The following is a 23,772-nucleotide window of genomic DNA, read 5'->3' as shown; positions in this document are numbered from 1 at the left end:
AGTATCCACGCATAATTATTTCAATAACGTTGCATCATAACGTGCATTGTGGCTATAAGCGCGACACGAGAAACGGTAGTTCCTGCTCCCACGTCGCACTTACGTTTACCTCTTTCTATGTGCGATGCCTGTCACACTGCCCCATTGCGCTGGAGGAAGGGATGAAAGGGATGAGAAAGTGATGATGATGGAAAGGTGTCCTATTATACGCAACCAAGTACGCATGTGGCACAAACATGTGATATGTGTATTCTGGTGTTTTTTCGACTTACGAGTGCAGCTTCGAGACTATTTCGATTCGGCTCGTAATTCGAATGGAATATGTACACCATTATTTGCTTCGATATTCGATTGATTGATTGATAAAAGAACAAAAAAAAATGGAGATGTTAGTCCCAAACCACTCGGGACTGGGTTCGGTATTCGAAAGATCTGAATATTCTATAGTCTCATGTTGAAGATATACCTCGTACTTGCCGTGTACTCGCACCGAGTATTAAAATGTACATGGGTTAGCGCAGCGATGTCTTGTCATCCTCTCAGATGCGCGTTACTACTGCCTTCTAAGTTTTTCATTTATAATTGTCGGATTGCCCTTTAGAATTCAGTAGCTACGTCAAAGTGCAAGTTCGCAAAAACGACTCGTCTCGTTAAACATGAATGTAAATACCTCAATAACGCTGATGCCCTGCTGAAACATTCCCTAGCTGAGAACCTATGACTATATTTTCTTCCAATAACCCCTATACGAAAACGTCTATCAAAAGTTCTTCCTCTCGAAAAATCACCTCTTCTCTGCACTCCATTCAACCTATTCGACAGATGTCACCAACATACTTTTCCGACGCCTACTTTTCGCCTTCATTCACTCGAGTGTAGACGTGCCTTCAAAGTTCCTTTCATACACACAAAAATAAAAGTTCATCTCGAATATTTTCCTGTGGAAACCGCGTTTTGTGAACCACTTTTCCCGTTTTTCTGAAGCATTCCTGCTTACAATGATGAAGCCCCCACCCTCTCTCTCTCTCTGTCTGTCCGTTCATGGCGCCCCCCCTGAATTCAATTAAGTGGAACACAGAGGTGCTCGGTCTGGAGCCGATTCCACGCCGGAGATGTGCCGGCGTTTATTAAATCTCGTTGCAGCTCCGCATGTTCGGCAGGAGCCGGTTTAGTCCCATGACAGACGACTCACCTTCAATGGATGTAATGCCTTCGGACGGGGCTTGACGTCCCCGGAGGCTGTCACGTGACCGTGCTGAGCTGTCTTACTCCTAAATGTTGGATCCTCGCGCTACAGTGACACTCCCTTGCTTCTTGGCAGGCACCTTTTGTTCTTTCCGCCAACCTGGAAGACCGGAGACTAAAAGGATCCCTAAAGGCTTCGATAAGGTTTTTCCGTGAAAATGAGTTTACTCTTAATGGAACGAGAAAGGTGTTTGAGATGTTGCGTTCCTAAGTGGCCGTGTGGTCTAATGCTATTAGATGCTGAACAGTGTGTAGCTGTTTGATTTCTTTTTTCGGTGTTAGTTTCTCTCGTTTTTTTTATTTTCTTTTTTTTACAAAGCTGTGATCTTTAAGAATTGAAAGCAGTCGAGGCTTTCTGGTAATAGTCCTACTACGGTGGTGGTGGTGGCGACGATAAGCAGCTTGCCGTTGTTGGCCTCCCTTATGTGGGCAGTGTCACGACTGTAGCCAGCCCTGCTACACGGGCGCTTTCAACTGCCGTTCATCCAGTGGGAGTTGACCCCGACTACAGTCGACCCCAACTAAGTGGTGTTACAGATTAGGGTTCCGGGTTTTCGGAGTTTATTTCTGGGCGTTACCGGAGGATGTTTTTCGGAGTTTATTGGGTTTTTTAAACCGCGTTTTTCGGAGTGTATGATTTACAGCTCAGTTATATCCGAAATTCGGAGAAAACTGGACGACGCACGCACGGTTGTGCAGCGAAAACGCAGTCGTCACATTTATTGCTTCAACACTAAAGGCACACAAACTTAACAATACATTTCGTGCGACGCACACTGAGATGTGTTCCGCAATTCCAAATATACACCCTTTCCGTGTGCAGTGCTCACTGTTATGTGGCAGTATACTTACATACGACAACCTTTGCATCGCGATCGCGGGACGATGTGAACTCCTCGAAATCGGGGTGCTCCTTGCCGCAGTCGCAGGGCAGCTTTCGCTTGCGTCCCATCTTGTCGTCAGCACTGCAACTAGTTGCCCTTTCAAAAAGACCACTCCGGATGACCTCGATTCGATGCTTATTTTAGTGCTTAGGTCACGTGCAGGACAAGGAAATCGGGAAACACACCGGGGAAAAACCCGGGCGGTGAATCCTAAAGTAGTCGAGATGACCGCCGAAAAAAAAAAGCTAGGTCACGGAAACCATTATTATGTTGCGGTGGGGGCGTGGGGCGGGTATCCCAGGTCAGAAGAAACCCAGGACACAAAAGGAAGCCAAGAACAATAACTCGGTTATCAGGGAAAACATCTGCCAAACGGAGTTTTTCGGCTTAATCCGAATTGGTTAAAATTTTACCGGACTACGTTTTTCGGATTTTTTTCGGATAAATCCGAAAACTCGGAACCCTACTATAGGGCAGCGTCATCTGTCGTCACAGAGGTGGCATCCAATTGTATCGCTTCTTTGACGAAAGCGTGCCCGGCGAACGCAATGCATTCTGGACCGGTCATGGTCATACGTCACAGCAAACGTCACCGCACATGTGACCTTAAAGATGGCCGCGCCCGTGTTCGGCGGCCAAACCGTTTGTAAACAAAGAGTTTACTCTTGCTGTGCGCCGTTTTGGACGTTTTTCGATCCCTGTAATTCTTTTTATCCGATAACCTCGCAGTAAAACGCGCAGTTTTGTACATGAGGGGGGGAATATGTTTAATGCAAAGTAAGAAAAAAGGGAAGGGAAAGGTTAGCCACGGTGAGGGCTTGCTATTCCCTAATGCTTTCAAGCAAACAAAAGAAAACAGCTGGGATACAGAAAATTATCAAAAAATGCAGAAGAAACAGCTCCTTCACTAATCGTTGCGCATAGGACGCATCAGAGAATGCCCAGGAGTTTAGATTCCCGAAGGAATCGTGTCAGCGCAGACGTGACTTCAGCGTGCTGGGTAGGGCCAAGTAGCACCGCGAAGGAAAGCTCTCGGTAGCCTAGATGAGCAAGGCGGCGCCGGAGACTCGATCGGTGATCTTCGTACCGCTGGCAGGCAATGAGAATGTGTGGCACATCGGCTTCTACGTTGCACGTTGGGCAAAGAGGTGATGGGTTTACATGAGGGCTCATACTGTTGACCACTTCCAAAGATGTGAAGTGGAAAGATGTAAGGAGAAATGGGATATCATGTCGCTGAAGAAGCATCGTATAGTTTACGCTGGCAAGATACGTTCATCTCTTGACTTTATGCCAACGGGGACTAGTCGGCAAGCGCTAAAACGACATGCAAACAAAGTCATATTACCTCAAAATGACGTGCGTATGACATGTGACCACGACAAGATGGCGTTTTTGCGAAAAGCACCCGGGCCCTGTTATCCTTCCGCCAGTAAGGTCAAATCAAATCAAACCCGCTTGAGGGTAGTTACAACAATGGCGGGTTTGTGTCACCCTTGTGTCTGTCATCGACGTTTTGAACGGTAATTGACTTCGAACGAGGCCGGCGATCTCAGTTGAACAGTGAACTGGCGAAACGGCGGCAACCATTGAGATGAACCATCCATCTTCCGAGTGCTTCGTGGGGATTGGTGCCAAGGTAGAGTTTTTTTTCCTGATTCAGTGTTAGCGCCGCGAAGCAACTGTGGCTATGAGCGGCGTACAGACGTGGACAGAAGGAAGGACTTTGGGACAGGAGGTTAGTGCGCGTCCTGGGCTGACTTCAGGGGGAACTGTGCCGACATTAGTCTCGAACGTCTGCCGGAACACCCAGGGAAAACCCCAGACAGCGCAGCCTGTGCGGGGATTCGAACCCACGTCACCTCCCAGTCTCGGTGTGGATAGCGATCATCCTAACCACTATGCCACGGGAGCTGGCAGGTAGAGGTACCTACGTCTACCTTGTATGGTGCCTCTATTGGGCGGTTCTGGCTTTTGTGTGACTTATGCCCTAGTCACACGGCAAACTAAGGCCGTTAACGGAACGGCCGTTACTTGACTTGTAGTCCCACCATGGTTTCGAATGACATCGTTCTGTGCCCTGATTCGTTGAAAATGGGAGGCTTACACCTCTTTTGTGACAATTCTGCAGTTCGTCATTGCGACAAAAAAGGCGCACGCCTCCTGTTTTCAACGAATCAGCGCAGAGAACGATGTCATTCGAAATTATAGTTGGACTACAGGGGGACATGTTTAATAGAGTGAAAGAAAAACGAAAAAAAGGAAATGTCAGCCAGGCTATTGCCAGCTTGCTATTCCGAAAAAGAAACTGAAAATAAAGAAAAGAAAGAAAGGAAAGGAAAAATGAAAGAAGAACAGGCACGCAGTGCAGTGCAGTACAGGCACGAAAGAAAGAAGTAACGGTCGTTCCACTAACGGCCTTAGGTTTTCCGTCTGACTGGGTATTCGAAGTGACTGGGGGTCTGACTGGGGGTTGAAGTGCATTACATGGTGAAATTAAACCCAACGACGCACGTATAGATCTCTGCTGTTAACGGGCCATTGGGAAACGTTCACCTGCCACCGGCCTCAACGGTATTAGTTGAGTGCACCCGTGTAGCTATATGAGTATAAGTCTAGCGATATTTAGTTCCGTTAGTACTGCTCTACTTTTGTTTGGCAGCTCTAATTTGCAGAGGTGTGGGTGTGCATCGGCTCTTGAGATAAACAGTGGTAGCCTGTTGCTTAACTTGCGTAGCAAGTATCTTACTGTACTCGACGCGCATTACGGTTGAAGCACCATGGGTTGAAGTATAATTAACGCTTTAGACACAAACAACAGCGGGATTTGATAAATATGCGCATGGCGATTTAAAACCCTTGGCATGTCGTGAATTGAGCTGGACCCGTGTGTCTCTCTGTTTTTCCGTGCGTGTATTTGGCAGCTCTACAGTCATGAAGTCTAATTCGTTTAAACGCACTGTCTATTCAAACGGTACTCCACGTATATGTCTTTCGTCAACATCGACATCAACGTAACGTATTCGACGGTAACGACAGGTAGACGCGCTTTTCAGAGAGCTTGCGATACGAACGTCACATGTTTTTATCTACGTAGCAGCATCATGGCTGATAGGGGCTATTTAAGACATGAAGTTTTCTCTGCCTCTTAACGACCTTCAATTTATAGCGCCCATCATCTCATCAGAATACAGTGCAGATAAAGTCAGAACGCTTTTTAAGGACCCCTTATATGTATCAAGAAGTGAAATACGTTAATGTCACTTTTAAGTTACTCGTGATCCTTGCTATAATACGCTTGTGATATTTAAAAAAAAAAGGCAAGACCGCCTCGAATAATTTATGTCGAGCCAATCTTTATAAAACTGCCTCAACGGGAATCTACACCACAACAAGCGCGGAATGTGAAGATCCACGCAGCTCGTAAAAGAGAGAATTGGTATTTGGACACCGATCACGCGTAACAGCGAGCAACTGCGAAGTGACCCCAAGGGCTTGGTTATCGGCTCAGCCAATCAACTGGGAATCGAAAGAATGGATTTGCAGCTGTCGCGCCGCATTACCAAAAGGGGCAGAGAAGAAATTTCCCGTACACGAAACGATACAGCTTCGTGGGGTCATCCCTTCATTATATCAGGGCTGTCTATGACGTTAAAGGAAGGCTTCGCCAGGATTAAAAAAATAAAAAATAAATAGGTGAGCATCATACGGAACACGAACCGGTCGATACCGAATACAACATTCACATTCATTTTGCGCGAGTAATTAATTCGTAAATTAATTGCCTCCAGGCCCTTGATGTATCACAAGAAATAAAATAAATAAATATATAAGTAAGTGATGACAATAGCAAACCGAAACCCAAATGCGAAGAGCGGAAAACGGAGCTCCACACTACGGCGGTTCGCCCACAGGGGGATACCGTGACGTCACGCAGCATTGTCACCTGCTTCAAAACCTGCATTCTCCCTTGCCGGATGCCCGATGATGTCAACAGTGTGCTGCTTTCAGTGCCCTCTCGCTTCACAGAGGCGAAGCGCTCGCTTCGTAATAAATGCGTTTGAATAAAATCTGCGCATTTTTGGAACGAGCTATTTGGTACACATGTTCGCGACACCCCGAAGGTTACGCGTATAGCACAACCTTTGTGGTGATTTTCTTGCGGAGTCCCACTTAAAAGTGACGGTCGCATCCAGAAAGCTATCTGTGAAACCGATACCACTATATGTTAGGCTTCGGCCGACGATCTACCCGGCAAATTTTTCGTCCGAAAAGCGCTTAGATATCAAATAAGCGAATTTTAAAGATATAAAATTAGCTATTAGATAAAATATCAGCTAAATATAAACTAGAATATCAGTTAAAATATCAGTTAAAATATCAGCTAAGATGTCAGCTAAAATATCAGCTAAAATATCAGTTAAAATATCAGTAAAAGTATCAGTTAAATATCAGCTAAAATATCCCAAGCAGCACAATGTACTGAAAGTCGAGTGCACTAGGGGTGGACGGTATGTGTCTTATCAATATTCTTTAGTTTCATGAGTCTGTTCAAGGCTTTCTACCTACCCGTCCACCCCTATTGCACTCGGCTTTCAGTACATTGTGCTGCTTGGGATCAGTTAAAATATCAGCTAGGGTATCAGCTAAAATATCAGTTAAAATATCAGCTAAGATATCAGCTGAAATATCAGCTGAAATATCAGCTAAGGTATCAGTGAAAATATGAGCTAAGATATCATCTAAAATATCAGCTAAGATATCAGTTAAAATATCAGTTAAAGTATCAGCTAAGGCATCAGCTAAAATATCAGTTAAAGCATCAGCTAAGATATGAGCTAAGATATCAGCTAAAATATCAGTTAAAGTATCAGCTAAGATATCAGCTAAAATATCAGTTAAAATATCAGCTAGGGTATCAGCTAAAATATGAGTTAAAATATCAGCTAGGGTATCAGCTAAAATATCAGCTAAAATATGAGTTAAAATATCAGCTAAGATATCTAAAATATCAGCTAAGATATCTTAAAATATTTGCTAAAATGTGAGCAACAATTTCAGCTAAGATAGCAGCTAAGACTCCTGCGTGGTGAGGAGACTCTAAGAGAAATGTCGACACAGTTCTCTGTGAAGTCGGTCCAGGACGCACGATCCCCCCTGCCGTAGTTGTGACATTGCCCGCCCGATACGACTACATGTTTATAAAAGCGATAAAAATACACACGGCGTACACAACGAACTGAAATAAACAACAGACATTGACGTTTCGGAGCCTATGCAGACCCCCTCATCGGAATGAAGCAGGAGGCGGTTACCCGGTACTGTTTATGTAGCAAGGGGGCGTAGCAGTCGGGTAGTGGTCCGGGGTGCTTGTTCAAAACATTATTAGTTCTTTTGATGAACCTGGATTCAGGTTGTTTGCTCACTCCCCAGCGACTTTCACGTGCCAAAATAACAGGAGGACTGCGTTAACACACGTACACGACAGGAGGCTGATACGATTACGAAGTGAGGCAGCAACCAATCAGCTATACATAGGGTAACATAGCTAAACATTATCAGCTAAAACATCGTCTAAGATATCAGTTAAAATATTAGCTAAAATATAAGCTAAATATCAGCTAGGATATCAGTTAAAATATTAGCTAAAATATCAGTTAAAATATCAGCTAAGATATCAGCTAAAGTATCAGTTAAAGTATCAGCCAAGATATCGGCTAAGATATCGGCTAAGATATCTGCTAAGATATCAGTTAAAATATCAGTTAAAATATCAGCTAAGATATCAGTTAAAATATCAGCTAAGATATCAGCTAAGATATCAGCTAAGATATCAGCTAAGGTATCAGCTAAGGTATCAGCTAAGGTATCAGCTAAGGTATCAGCTAAGGTATCAATACCAGCTCAACAACAACTTTATTTTTGACCTTGGAGAGTAGGGAGTTTCATCGCCACAGGCGATACTCTACCCCATTGCTGGTGGGAATGGGGGGAATAAAGTAACGGGTCCCTTCACAATAACGATCGATGTCCGATGGTGTCCAGAAATGTCAGAAGAGCTTTGAGCTCAGAGCGTTGCTGGGCTGGATTGGGCCAGGGACTAAGCAATTTCGATAGGGAGAAAGGGCGAGAGTCCAGCCGACGAAGAGACTCCGAGTGTGTGGTTCGGGAAGGTTGGCAGTGAGGGCAATGAAGAAGAATATGCTCCAGATCCTCAAGAGCACCACAGTGCCAGCAGATGGGAGAGTCAACTTGTCTCAAGCGGTAACGCCACTGAGCTGTAAAGGCCACATCGAGGCGCATTCGGTGGATTAATGCAGCATCTTGACGAGAGGTGTTTCGTGGCATGCGGAAAGCGAGCGTTGGATCAACTCTGCTCAACATAGAGGGAGGAAGAATGGAAGAAGAAATACCAGCTCAATATACAATATCAATATACAATATCAGCTAAGATATCAGTTAAAATATTAGCTAAAATATCAGTTAAAATATCTGTGAAAATATCAGTGAAAATATCAGCTAAGATATCACCTAAAATGTCAGCTAAGATATCACCTAAAATATCAGCTAAGATATCACCTAAAATATCAGCTAAGACATATGTTAAAATATTAGCTAAAATGTGAGCTAAAATATCAGCTAAGATAGCAGCTAAGACTCCTGCATGGGGGGGGGGAGACTCTAATATAAATGTCGACACAGTTCTCTGTGAAGTCTGTCCTGGACGCACGATCCCCCTTGCCGTAGTTGTGACATTGTCCGTCTGATACGACTACATGTTTATAAAAGCGATAAAAATACACACGGCGTACACAACGAACTAAAATTAACAACAGACATTGACGTTTCGGAGCCTATGCAGACCCCCTCATCGGAATGAAGCAGGAGGCGGTTACCCGGTACTATTTATGTAGCAAGGGGGCGTAGCAATCTGGTAGTGGTCCGGGGTGCTTGTTCAAAACATTCTCCGTTAACACACGGACACGACAGGAGGCTGATAAGACTACGAAGTGAGGCAGCAACAAATCAGCTATACATAGGGTAACATAGCTAAACATTATCAGCTAAAATATCAGTTAAGATATTAGTTAAAATATTAGCTAAAATATCAGCTACAATATCAGCTAAAATATCAGCTAAAATATCAGCTAAAATATCAGCTAAAATATCAGCTAAAATATCAGTTAAGATATCAGTTAGGATATCAGCTAAGATATCAGCTAAGATATCAGCTAAGATATCAGCTAAGATATCAGCTAAGATATCAGCTAAAGTATCAGCTAAAGTATCAGTTAAAATATCGGCCAAGATATCGGCTACGGTATCGGCTACGGTATCGGCTACGGTATCGGCTACGGTATCGGCTACGGTATCGGCTAAAGTATCGGTTAAAGTATCGGTTAAAGTATCGGTTAAAGTATCGGTTAAAGTATCGGCTAAAGTATCGGCTAAAGTATCGGCTACAGTATCGGCTACAGTATCGGCTAAAGTATCGGCTAAAGTATCGGCTAAAGTATCGGCTAAAGTATCGGCTAAAGTATCGGCTAAAGTATCGGCTAAAGTATCTGCTAAAGTATCGGCTAAAGTATCGGCTAAAGTATCGGCTAAAGTATCTGCTAAAATATCAGCTAAGGTATCAGTTACAATGTCAGCTAAGATATCAGCTAAAATATCAGCTAAGATATCAGCTAATATAAGCTAAAATATCAGCTAAATATTAGCTACGATATCAGCTATAATATCAGCTAAGATATATGTTAAAATATTAGCTAAAATGTGAGCTAAACTATCAGCTAAGATAGCAGCTAAGACTCCTGCGTGGGGAGGGGACTCTAAGATAAATGTCGACAGAGTTCTCTGTGAAGTCGGTCCAGGACGCACGCTCCCCCCTGCGGTAGTTGTGACATTGCCCGCCCCTATACATCGCTTGCACGTGACGTCACACCATAGCTTTACCAGTGCTTTTTCCCTTTTTCTGGTGGACCGGCGCACCCCGCCTATACGCGTGCTTCTTTTTCCTCTTTCTTTAGGGACGGTGCAAGCCTTCTATACGGGAGACTCTTTTCGGCTGTAGTTCGAGTGACACAGGCTCCGCCTCATGGCGTGCGTCATATGTCACGTGAGGAGGGAAAGAGAGAGCAAGGGTTTGGAACGGATTCCACGTCAAGAGATCCACCGATGGATCTCTTGACTCGGAGGATCTCTTGACCCGTTGGATCTCTTGACTCGTCTTCAAACACTTCCCAGTTTCGCTCGGGAGGAAGAACCACCTGAATGCACTCAGTGTAGCGAACCTCTGTCGTTTTTACAGAAAGTCATCTCATGTCCATCCAGCTAGGCTATGCAGTACTACGCGTAAAACGCATTTACCAGGCTACGAGCACATGTCCACGTACCCCATGTCTCCGCAGCTAGAAGAATCCCCAGCGGCCAGCGCGCGGGCAAAAGCGACATTCTCACGTGACGTATGACGTTCGTAGAGAGGCGGAGCCCGTGTGACTCAAACTACAGCCAAAAAGAGTCTCCCTTCGTTTACAAGCAGCAGTTGACGGCCTTGAGCTCACCTCGACATTTTCGGGACGCTCTGGTGGACAATACATGGGTTATCGCACAACAATCATGCACGTTTCTCTATCCCACAGCGAGCATTACGTTAGCCGTCTTTGATCCTCAACTGGGGATGATACCGGTGTGGTGCCGAAACAAAATGGCGCTCCTGCTCTCCCTTGGACCTCAGTGTCGATACTCTGAAGCGAAGCTTATTTAGTGACTCTAGTCACGCCATTGGTGCCAATTTTCTCTAACATTCCACCTTCCGCTGCATATTCGTCAATGGCGCCTGCTTACTACTGTCACTGACTAGTTTAGAATACTTGGTCATATTAAATATCCTGAAGAGTACGACTGGTTCATCAAACACCCTCGAGTTCCTCAACCTCAAACTCGGGTCTCTTTTCAAATCCGCGTCCTAATCGTTCGCAGACGATGGGAACCATCATAACGAGCACCTGGTAGCAATAAAAGGTTTCACTCTACTGGGCTCTCCGTCGCGTTCACGCTCGCAGCCAAATCTTTTCAGGCCGTTCAGGAAGCGCATTCAAGAAATACCCGCGACAGCCTTAATACTGAAACGCAATCCATGTTTACCACCACGGCTGGAACCCTTACGATGTGAATAAAACGGGTTTACTCACTGACGAGACGACGAACGGATCAATATTTTATTTGCTTCTTTGTGGTTTCAAAGTTCCAAGTTGTCTGCGCTATGGAGCATCCATTTTAAGGCTGTCTTCAATGTTAATGCTTTGAGTAAAAAGGAAATGTGAAGGCTCATACCACAGGGTGTGCAACACGCGCTGTGGCTGCATGCAAACCGTGCGATATGAGACCGAAATGATGTGTTGCATAGCTGTGTCTACGTGCCAAGCGCACAGTCTGCCGGTGCATTTGAAATGTCTACATTGATCTTGAAATACTTTTCATTGTTTATTGATATGCTGTGAGCCGTTAGCTGCTCTTTAGGTGCCGTTTAACAAACCATTTTGAAATATGCACGTACATAACAATGACCGTCTGTATGCTATGTACACATTTGCAGTTAGGCGTAGCTCATACTTTTGAGGTAAAATAGTCGATATATACAATCAGTGTAACATACATTTTGAAGGTTTCCTCGAGGTACGTCCCATTGTTCTTCATTCCTTACCTGTAAGGCGAACTTTTAGAAACCCAGGGGCAGACTTAAAATCTTCTTAAAAAGGAGTCGATGAACTTACATGCTTCCCTAGAAGTTCTGGGTTTCAATGATCTGAGTTAACCAAGACTTCTGCATTTTGTCTAACGGATCACTTCTTATTTTGCCTTATGTGTCGCTTTAGCTAAAACTCCATCGAGATTGGCTTCGTAACGTTGTAATAATGATAGGCAGTATTCGAATGAAACATCGTAGCCTGTATACTGTAAACAGAAATTTTTAAGGGAAGAAGCCCAACCAATTCCGCCACAGTTGAATTCATAAACGTCTGTTGAGCAGGGCTTATTGGGCAGGCTGCTATGTTGAATTGAAAATACTAGGGCTTCTGTGTCAACCCATTTCTGTAACTCTTTAAATTGCCTTCTGCCTCGAAAATTAAGAGTTATGACTTCTTCAAAGCAACGACGGACAACCGTTGCGTAGTTTGTAGCGTCTTCGTGGAGTTCGAGCAAATTGCGGTTGCAAAAATGGTAAGCGGCCACCATAACAATAAGAAAACATATGACACATGACTTGGTGCTCGTCACAAGCATCAGCACGTAGACGACTTCATAAAATCCCAGAGGTCATAACGCCGCTTTGAATTGTGGGAACTCTGTGGTGAGGAGGGAGGAGCAAGTCTCAAAATCTCTTTCCTTTTCTCCTCTCCCGACCCATAGTCCGCGGAGTGTCATGATGACCAGCGAAACCGAAACGTGAAAAGCATTCTCTATTCCCACAGAGCGCTGGGACTACCTGAAATGGTCCGCTTAACATATAAGCAATACCTCCGCGTACTGGAGTAACCAGTCCCGAGTGCGTTTTGGGACTAACATCTCCACGTTTTTTTTTTGTTTCTTCAATCAATGAATCGATACCTCGGACTGGCCCTTCTTCAGCCACTCAGTTTTTCTTCCACAATATAACAGTATAGACTCAACCACCCTATTTGTCTTTAGCAGAACAATCAGTATGGCAGTCAGAGCATTGAAAGCCGGTCGCTCTTCAACACACAGTTTGATAAAAATTATAATGCACAGAACGAACATTCAATGTCCTTCAAGCTAAACCTCTTCAAGAAGCCGTAACCAGTCAGAGTGTCAACATGGTGTCTCCCAAGTTTCTCCACAAACGCAACAAAGCAGTAGTTGCCGACACGCGAATCGATCGCCATGTCGTGCATTCCCCGCTTCGTATTGATCCCTGCTATGACGATATAGAACATCGCTGCATGCCGGGAAGCACGGGGCATTCCCTGAACACGCCATGTCATCTTTACGCTGTACACGCAAACGTTATCGACCCTGTTGTAGGATGAAGCACACGATTTAGATAACACAGTCGGCCTCTGTCTTTCCATTCTGTCCTGGGCAGCTGTTCGTAGCTCTTGTTCACTGTCCCTTAAGTTCATGAAGAATTCAGGCACACGTAATGAAACCGCTGGTCGTTAGTAGCCCGTAGTTGTCTGCTAGCACTTGCTCTTGCAGCGGCACCTCATGATCGACATGACGTCCTTTTTGCGCACGGTCCATTCTCCGTCCTCGAAGCACTTGAAATCGAGATGAATCGTATTCGCGAGGGACGGAAAGCAGCAGCGACGACCGGGACAGTTTCCGCAGAACTTGGGCTGGTAGGGCTTGACCGTGGTGCAGTTGAAGCCGTCTGTGTAATGCTGAGGGCACGACGCCCTCACTGTCGCACGGCACAAGTGGTTCCTCTGTGTGGAGAAAGGGAGATTGTTAGCCAGAGAGTTAGCTAGAGTTAGCCAGAAAACTAGCCAACAGCTTAATACCCAATATGGCGTCTGATTCTGCGTTCTATATCTGCACTGAGCCTGCACCTGAGCCTGCAGCATGCCTACGCCACCTATTACTCCAACACAACGTAAGAGCTACAGTCACGGAGGGACATCTCCGCCAGCGGCTGGCGGACTCCGCACATTTAGAGTGGGGCGTACGAGGACATCGGAGGCGCTATAAAGAGACGAAGAAGCCGGTGTACGAGTTTTGTTGCCGCGAGTATTTCATGTGTATCTTTTAAAAGCATGCAAATGTACTCTAGGTATGTCGCCTATACGGCGAGTGTTACTAGGGCGAGCAGGTACTGCGAGAAGGTATACTGGGGAGCTCGCCAAAGCAGCGCCAACAACCTGCGCTGTATGCTGCACCCTGGCGAATGAAACGTTTTTATGAGACGTAATGTTCTGCAAATTTTTTTCGTGCTCAACGCCTTGAGTGTTTCTGGTGGATATTTGCACTTTGCTCCTCATTATATCTCATCAGTTCGTAGTGATACCCTCGAACCACACTGCACTCCGTGTCGTCTGACTTGTGTAAGGCCCATCTTGGAATATGCTTGTGCAGTATGGGACCCTGCCCAAATAATACTGAGCAATAAACTAGAAAAAATTCAAAATAGGGCAGCCAGATTCGTGTTGGGTCGCTACGGCCGACGAGACAGTTGCACGAGAATGAAAAGTCCTGCAGGAAAAAACTTCGTTTGAAATTGTTATATTTAATAATAAATGACGAAACGGGTATTAATGAAGATGCTTATTTACAGAGACCACATTATCTATCGCGGCGACTAGACCATAACTTTAAAATTAGGGATATCCATGCCAGAGCCAACATGTATGCAAATTCTTTTTTTCGTTAGAACCATTGCGCAGTGGAATCAGTTGTCGCAGTCGCAAGTGTGCTCTGCAAATGTTGATTTGTTTGTTGCAAGTTTGTAACCCCTCTACTATACGCCTTCGGGCTATGTAAGGTACGTGTGGAATAAAGAATAAAGTCTGCAGCCAAAACTGTGCGCGCACAACAAAGCATCGAAATTGCTTCAAAACAAATATCGTTTGCTGTTTTTCAAATTGGCTAAGTGCAAACCTAACGTTGTTTCCGGGTACTCACAGTGAGAGCAAATGTGATTTAACTACATTTTATTCAAAGTTAGCAGATGTGTAGACATCACCGGCAACACGCCTTCACGGATACCGTTTGGCAGCCTCCCAGGGCTTAAGGCCATATTTGAGATACGGCCTTTTCTTAATGCTGTTGCCTCAAAAGGCCGTATGTGTGCCCGTCTGACAGAGGTATTAATTACAGATGCCTATAGACTTGCCGTAGTCGGCGAGTTACGACGCACCCACGTGTGTGATATCTCATTTGCGTCTGTCATGTGTGTTTGTGCGAGTGTGTATGCCTCATCTTTTTCAGCGTCATCCCACTCATGTACTAACCCACAGGCACTGAGGTATGGTACCGCAATTGTTGCGGTGAATCACCTCATCCCATAATCATTTATGTAGTTGTTGTTGTTGTTGTTGTTGTGGTCGGCCACGTCGTTTGTTCATGTGATTTTTCGAAGTGGACTATTATAGCGGTGATCTCGCTAGACATTTCCCAATTTTCTATTTCTGTTTTAAGTAGTCATAAGCACCCCTTATCGGGGACTTTTTTACCAGTCTTCGTGAGACTGTATTAAGCTTATCACAACTCTCTCTTCTTCTTTTTTCCCTCAGCAACTTCAACCGTGTGATCTAACCAGCCACCCTTGGTCCCGAACCTTTCCTTCTCCTGTCGTAACCGTACCCGTCAATTAAGGCGCTTGACGTTACTCGAGAGCCCGACATCTCTCCTACACGAGATCGTCCGTAATTATCGGGGAAGAAGGGGAAGAAGAACGAAGTACTTTCATGTTGAAAGATATCGTGGAAGCATGTGACTAAAGCTGCTTCCTTTTTTTAATCTCTCGTTCTTCTTTTCACCAATTCATTTGCACAAAGCGCGCATGCGAAAACCAGTGTGAAAGTCTAAAACTGTCGACCTTCCCACATAATTTTGTACGAGGTACGTTGCACCGTGTATCGACAGTTTTCTTTCTGTGGAAGCTATTATATACGTACAGCTTGGGACTAAAGTTTAGGGAACACGGCACCGTAGTACTTCTTCATCGGAGCAGGCTCCTGCTAGATATCAGGAAGAGATGGAATAAGGAACGGGTGGCCGGCTATTCCATCCATCTCTCGGTGTGTCTGTCCACTCCTGTTTGCTGCTAGGTTGTCGCTTCATTGGATAAATGCGACATCCCGGTGTTCCGTAAACTTTTGTCCCAAGCTGTACAAGACGCGTAATGATAGCGTAGAATAGTACGTGCCCTTGTCCTGTGGCGTGCACCGGGGGCCCTCGTTTTTCCCGTGGCATCGCAGGGCCTGAGTATGCAGATACGGGTCTCGTTCCTGGTCCGGCAGTCGGAATCGACCGCCACCCGCCGGGAGACCCCAACCCCGCACGTGGCGGAACAAGGACTCCACTCACTCGCATGCCGATCGCAACCTCTTGCCACTTGGCCAAAGCCTCCTGCGCCACTTCGGGCTGCGCACACAAAGAAGAAAACGTTATTTACAGCGAGAAAGTATACTTACATCATGCACAGTGGACATTTGTTTGGTGCTGGTGGTTTCTATGCGTTTGCATAGCGGGCTCGATCAAGGCAGGCTTGTTAGAACTAGAGTGAAGCAACGTTACGTAAGACGTAATGAAAAAAGGCAGATTCCACGCGAAACTAGGGCGCCTTGGCGATGAGCCAAGTTGGAGTTCCCAAATTCCGATGGTAGAACACGACACAGACCTGTTTTACTGACGAAAAGCAATCGTTAAGACTAAAATCATTGTCTAGGAAAAGCACATACACGTAAAGGATAGAAGTCGCAGCGATCAGTATAGGTAATCTAATTCACGAACATACCGCAAGAATTTTGAGGATGGCCCTTCCTCAAGACAGTTTGGCGATGTTGCTCATTAGGAAGTTACGGAAAGACGGAACGAAGACTATACTGCAACTCTTTATGTTTTGCGCGTGCGCAGGACCACCAACGCTATCCCTTACGTACGGAAAGGCGACAGCGTACGGTACACTAAAACTTACTCTATTAAAGCGTTACACACGGAAAGCATACAAACTGTCTTGGTCCCCTTGTCTTTACGTAGGGTCAAAAGAGTGTAGTTCACTCGTACGATCATGCGACGTAAGAGACGATGTTCGGTAGGGTAATACTTAGGCCAGAAGTTGATCACGTACATCATCATCGGACAAATAGAAGCAGCATCGTCGTGTGTCGCGGAATTCCGTTGCTCGTTAGACAGCTTCGATATGTCAGAGAAAACCCGTGGCGTTCTAAGGCTTGGCGTTCTCTCAAACATGTGGCGCTTCAGGTGTCAATTAATGCCCTTGTTTTAATGGGGAGTCTCGTTTATTTTTGTCACTCTCTCGGCTTTCATGTTTACGATTCTTATGTCATGTATTTCTCCAGTGATTCACAACGAAATTTATATCATTAACCTAAACGAGGATTGTTTGTACACCACTTCAATTTACGCACAAAGATTTAAAACAGATATTGCTTTGCTGAACACACACACATATATGTATACATATATATATATATATATATATATGAAGAAGGAGGAGCTTCTTCCGAAACGTCGATCATCGGTATTTTTGTAACTTTTTAAATCTAAGAGCTAATTATTTCTGTAAACTAATGCATTAAACTACTAACTGCTTTACTTCCTTTCATGCAACTACCGTCTCCGGCTCACTTATTCATTATTTTATATGTATATATATATATATATATATATATATATATATATATATATATATTGATGGCCTTGCACTGCGGCCTCTAGAGGTGTTGCTAACAACCTGGAACATTGATGTCTTGCAGAGACACACTGTTAGTGACGACCCTAGAGCATCTCACATTCCTACGCTGTGCCGATGAAAGCCAAGAAGCTCGAAACGGCCGTCCACAGCTGGGATGTGGCAAGCTTGACTTGTGTGTATATATATATTTGCAAGTCAAGGTGTATATATATATATATCTCTCTTTTTCTTTTTTTGCTGCGCGACATCTGTCCAGTGCATTGCATTTCAAATTCAGTGGACAGAGAGCTCTTTATCTGTACACAATGACGATTTATTTGCACTTTATAGCACGACGTCAGCGACAAAGAAAGGTGGGATATGTTTAATGCTGAAAGAAAAAAAATAAAAGAAGGCACAGGGTAGCCATGATGTAGGAAAGCGCATCTCGGTCGCGCTAGCGCTTGTACTCAGACGCATTTCATGAGAACCATGCGTTTGGGTGATAACACGTCAAGCCGTACTTAAGTGCATGCTTATGTTAGGAGACCGTATACGCCAGAACACCGCCAGATGGCAAGATGCATCCATTGCAATAAATCCCTCGTTGTATCATAAAGATGCCAGCTGGCGCCAGTTATTGTAGACGCTATAGCAGCTGGAGAGCTAGCTAAGCATCGCAGCGGTACGAGCTTGGAGGAAAGGTAAAGGAAAAATGAAACGTTGCATTTCGCACATTCCACAGGCGTAGATATGAACAAAGCCGTGGAATGACACTGGACCACTGATATAAAGTCTGTTTTATAGAATCTGATATAATGTAGATATAGTGCAAGACTTCCCTCGTCTCAGAGCACGAGCTTTTAAGGTATCTGTTTAAAATGGATCCTTATCGCAGAAAGCAGAGTGGCTCTATCCATTTCGTTTCTCCCTTTCTCTCCTCCTGTTTATCTCATCCGGCCCAGTAAAATCACGTCCACTGTCCTATTCTCGTAACGTTTCTGCTACTTAGCGAGTTTTGGTGGATCAGAGAGGTGTTCGCAACCACGATTCCTATAAGGCATAATAAGCCAATCGCCTAATTCCTTTCTAGTGACTGACATCACGTTCCTGATCTTTGATTTGGCATCTTTCTTTATTCTATCATTTTCGTAGAGCGCTTCCGATCCATTGAAGCTCACGAAGCGTTTGGACGAAGCCCGAAGCCGGGTTTCGTCTACAAAAGACCATGAATATTTAATGGATGCAGTATGGGACAGGATAATCAGTGACGTAATCAACGTGGCAAGAATATTGGTGAGCAAAAACCTGTTGGTGCCATTGAGAGACAGATAGACATGTGGATAAACCGCAGCTCTCGTAGAAGGCCAGACCAAAGATCTCGGTGCACCTCCCCCCTCTCTCTCTTTGTTATTTTTATTTCGTCACTAATTATACTCTCCACTACAGAAATAAATCAGTCATACGTTGTTGTTGTTTGTTTTATCTCCTGACACGCAGTTTCATCCTGGTACTTTAGAGGGCACTAAAGCGCAAACAATAATCCTCGCGTTTTGAAATGTGCTGTTATCTTGACAGCAATACAAAAGAAACGGTATTTGTCCGTTCCATTGCTCGTGTTTTTCGGGCGAAGGAAAGCGCAATTTGCGCTTTTCCTCTTCTCTCCTTCTCGCGAATCGCGGCAATGCGGAACGGCCTGTCATTGGTCTCTTCAAACGACATCCTGCGATGATTGGACAAATTTGTGGAGACCAATGGGAGACCGCGCCGGATTGTTGAGCCTCTTAAAACAAGAGGAAAAACGTAAATTGAGGTTTCCTTCACGCCAACATCATGAATGACGCAACCAATGAATCCCGTTTCTTTTGTGATGGTGTGAATTTTTTGGCACTTTAGTGCCCCTTTAAGTCGACGATCACATTTCGCAGCAGTGACAAAAGTGCTTAGCTTTGCGACGTACGTTGCTTCCAGGGCTCATGGTCGCAGAGCCACTCCCGGCAGCAGTTTCCTCGGAGACGAACGAGGCGAGCGTTGCGGCACTCAGCCGATGGCCGAAAGCCTTCGTGGGGGCAAAGTGATACGCAGCCGTACGTGCCGTTCTGACACGAGCACTGCGTGCGACAATCCAGCTTGAACGTCGCTCCGTCCTTGTACTGACCTCCGCCTTCTACCTGGCATGCCTGACCCTGCACCACTTTAGAAAAACGTCCACACGAAATGGGGTAAGTTCGCTTTCATATTGCGTTCAAACGTTTCGGATAAGTATCACGAGTAAGATATGCTATGACCTCGCTTTTTTTTTTTTTTTTCTCAATATGTCGTGTCTGGCTAAAGTGTGGCCAAAGATGTTTGCAGTGTACGATCGGAGCAGTGGCACACGGGGGACCAACTCTTTCGCTAATGATGTTTGCCTTATGACCACAGTCTCAAAACAGACCTTCACCGCATAACAATAACAGATAGGGAGGCAAGTCTACATGATACATCAGTCATTAGGAGCTAGGTTATAGCGGTGAACAGCATACTTGTGGTACTATGCCACCTACGTAGAGACAAGAGCGAAACGTGATCATGGATTCCAGCGACGCTGAGCGCTCTCTGCCTAATAGACGGCTTCAAAAAAAATCCCAGAGAGCTTAGCGCTCATTTGAACTATGGGAACTTGCTAATAACAAAGCTGGAGAAGGTATCCAAGCTATTTCGGTTCCTTCTCACTCGGTCGATTGTCTACGAGGGGTCAAAGTCAGCGAAAACGAAACAGTTCATTCCAGTAATCTCCCAGGATGCAACGCGTACGCAAGGAGCACTGGGATTTTCTGAAATAATTCATTAGGTTACTGGCTTGCCCTCACGGGCCTAAGAAAAGTTTTTAGGTAAATTTATACTGGCGTTCTGAATTGGGGGGGGGGATATGTTTATTGAAGAAGAAGAAAAAAAAGGAAAGGAGGAAAGGTCAGAGAGGCCGAGGCCGACTTGCTATTCCCAAAAGAGAAAAAAGAAGCAAAAAAGGAAAACAAAAAATGGCGGGGGACGATGGGGTGGCTCAAAGGCTGCTGAGCAGCCCAGTGTCCTTCAGGTAGCGCAGGAGGGCTCGGGTGGCTGCCCACTGTCTGGAGTGCCGGAATGGTCTCAGCAGCGTCGCCAGGGAAAGTTCCCTGTGGACTAGGGAAGTGAGACTTGAGGCGAGAACGGCTCGGGGGCCGGCGTACCGCTTGCAGTGCAACAAAAGATGGCATATGTCGGCGACTGCAGCACTGCAGGGACACATCGCGGACGCCCGTCTATCCATCTTAGAGAGGAGCAGCGGGGTCAGGGCAACATCGAGGCGTAGGCGATGGAGGACCGACTCCTCCTGTCGCGACAGCCGCTGGGAGAGGGTGAGGTTCTGAATTGCTAGCGCGTATCGCCAGTGGGCAGTGTACCGCCACAGCGGCGGTGAATGATGCACAACATCAACATCATCACATTTATGTATGTGTGCTTGCGCATACCTTTGCACGTTCCACTAGTGGCGTTTCGTGCAGAGTAGACGCAGTGTAGTTGCCTGCGGGCATCGCACAGTTGAACAGCGTTGCACGTGTCTCCCTGCTGCCTGGCGCAGATGCTACAGCAGTTGCATCCGTCCTTCACTACGCTTACGCCTTCTGGGCATGAGGGTTCTCCCGCACCCGTGCATCGACACGAACCTTCGGAGCACAGGGAAGCCACCGCTATCACTCCCTGAAAAAAATCAGAGCGGTCAGAATGAGCAAGTTGTAGTTAGAGAGTATTATGAGAAACATCCTTTTTCGTCACTACGCGACTCAGCAGGCATGAGTTTTATCACGTTCGCATGATGTGATGCGGGATACAACAGATTCGAGACAGCAGCGATGCAAACGTAACGATGTTTTTATGGAAAAGTACATGCAGAGGGAAGATTAATGGACTACAGTGCCGTGTATTCAAAAAAGACCTGCAGAGAGAGACAAAGCAACAGCTCCCGGCGGTTCCAAAGTTTGCTACAGTGTGTCTTTTCCAGTTTAGCCCAAGCAACACAGTGTTGATTCCGTCGTCTCTGGGCATTTGCCTTTGCCGTTGTCCGAATATTTTGTTAAACGAGACGAAAACTGAGAGCTCTGAGTAATGTCGTTCTCATCCTTCTCTCATCATCCTCTTCACGTTCTGCGTGTAGTGCAGCTAAACGACGAACTATGCTCATTTTTCTTAGCCTTATTTCCCTCCTTAGGTCCTACGATGAAATAAGAGTCCGACAGACACGCCAAAACAAGAAAGCCAATCAGACTTATCAGCAACTATCATGGGACACACAACATGAAAAATAAGTGCTTTGTCACAGTAGTGTTCTACAAGAACGGCATATAATCTATATTTCTTTTTCAATTTTTATTCAATATTTTACATGCGCCTTTATTAGATAACGTCACAACACAGAAAGTAACGCAACGATATACTTAAATACAGTGCCTCTAAAATATGAACACATTCGCCTACGAGTATCTACAAAAACAGTTAAGGTTACGTGCAAAACCTGCGCAAAATCTAAACAGGAGATATAAAAAAGAAAGAAAGAAAGAAAGAAAGAAACGGAACACTTCACTGAACGGCCATTATGGCATTTGCCTCCCAGTAACGTACGGCACATTCCCTGAGAACATCCGAATGCAGCCCGCAGAGCAATACGGGCTTCGGACCCATTTCCGTCCGAGCCCACGCCACTTTCTTAATTTCATCCGAAGCATATGCGCTTAGCAGCTCGCTCTGAGTGCCCCAAACTGTTCCTCCATATTCCCCCGAGGCGTCCACATTCCTCTACTGCCCATATTCGGTCCTTTGTGGTTGTTCGGATGGGACAGAGAGCGTTGCCAGGCGGAACGCGTGTACCGCGTCTGAATTCGATTAGGCGTCCGAGCGTTAGTATGCGCGCATAAAAACATTCAGCCAGCCAGAGAGGAGGCTGCCTCATTTGCGTGAACGATTAATGGCTGCAGCAGAGCATGACTCTGGAGAACATCTTTTTGTCGCCTTGGCGCGGAGCTCGAAGAATGGGGGGTGTGAAGCATTTGATGCGTCGCTTATGGGTGAAAGAAACGGGTAGAATTGCTTTGTGTGATTGTGCCCCTCACGGCACAACACCTCCCACACAATACGTCATTGGTAATGAATAAAAATACCTTTTCCTTTACGGATGTGATGTGATAGGGGATACAGACGTGTAGCAATCCTGTTCATGTATTGAATAATGTCATTGTACAAAAAAAAAAAAAAAAAAAAAAGGAAAAAGTTTCAATATCGTTCGATAACAGTAGTGTATTAATGGTTGTTCACATTGTGTAATGGTTGTTCAATTCAGGTGCAGCAGGAAGAATTACAGTTCGAACATTTCGCTTCGCCAAACATGACGGGAGTATTGACGTTCTGTAAAGCGTGCTTTGCCACTGTAGATGTCGTTGTGTGACGAAGCCTACTTTACAAAACGATGGATAGTGTACATGTTTCAGGAAAAAGAAATTGCACGACCGGTTCTCTCCAGATGCTTTACTGTTATACCGAGTTTTAAAATTACCCTCGTTCCTAATCACCTTCGTTCGGCGAATTCTCTTCATTTCGTCTTCGTTTTCGTCCTGCATTGCGCAGCCACCCGAGCGATGACTCCTCAGTTGTTCAGCGTACTTGACTCGGACATCACTTCATTCTCATATCATTCAGTCGTGTCCAGCCGAAGAATCGGCGTTTCGGGTTTTGGAGGACAGCTTTGTAATAACTTCGTATTACATTTAACTATGAAAATAGGTTTTGTCGAACGTATAAGTATGACCCGAAGAAATTACATGTATATAACGCTTCAAACACTATATTGTCTTTTGGTGGTTAAATATGAGGAGAAAAAGAAGCACCCGCAACGGTGTTGTTATGTTGGCTATCAACCTTAGGTTAGGTTCGACTGCCGTCATTCAATTAGGTTGACCATGACTATAACGCTTCATGTATAATGGGGTATGGTACTGCGCCGGAGCGGTGTAACACACCATGTCATCGTCATCATCTGTTTGATTGATTGATTGATTGAAAATATAGAAAACATGGAGATGTGAGACCGGAAAGTCGAGACAATCTGCTCCTGCGCAACTAAATAGAAGAGAAAGTAGAAAGAGCCAAACATCTATATGTTTTTTTTTTATTGTTGTTCGTTTGATTCACACAGAACTCCCCAATTTTTGGAAACGACATCGTGATCAATTGTGCCCAGGACCAAACGAAGGA

At 45.1% G+C, this 23,772-nt stretch overlaps 1 protein-coding gene and 1 long non-coding RNA gene across 2 annotated transcripts in view; one reads left to right on the top strand and one right to left on the bottom strand.

The window, feature by feature from the left end:
* Window positions 1-23,772, top strand: part of LOC135367899 (uncharacterized) — a 195,888-nt gene that overhangs the window by 128,695 nt on the left and 43,421 nt on the right. The window contains exon 5 of the long non-coding RNA XR_010414573.1: window positions 19,480-19,730. This is a non-coding gene — a long non-coding RNA (uncharacterized LOC135367899). The remainder of the gene's footprint in view (window positions 1-19,479; window positions 19,731-23,772) is intronic.
* LOC135367898 (CCN family member 2-like) overlaps window positions 11,371-23,772 on the bottom strand; it is a 91,118-nt gene continuing 78,716 nt past the window's right edge. The window contains exons 3-6 of the mRNA XM_064600998.1: window positions 21,000-21,228; window positions 19,469-19,702; window positions 16,018-16,235; window positions 11,371-13,579 (exon numbers count right to left, since the gene is read on the bottom strand). Coding sequence (XP_064457068.1) covers window positions 13,331-13,579; window positions 16,018-16,235; window positions 19,469-19,702; window positions 21,000-21,228 — 930 coding nt within the window. The 3' untranslated portion in view covers window positions 11,371-13,330. The remainder of the gene's footprint in view (window positions 13,580-16,017; window positions 16,236-19,468; window positions 19,703-20,999; window positions 21,229-23,772) is intronic.

This window comes from Ornithodoros turicata, chromosome 9 (assembly GCF_037126465.1).
Source record: "Ornithodoros turicata isolate Travis chromosome 9, ASM3712646v1, whole genome shotgun sequence".
Taxonomy (NCBI): Eukaryota; Metazoa; Arthropoda; class Arachnida; order Ixodida; family Argasidae; genus Ornithodoros; species Ornithodoros turicata.
Note: the sequence above shows the minus strand (reverse complement) of the source record. Positions and strands in the feature narration are given on the sequence as shown.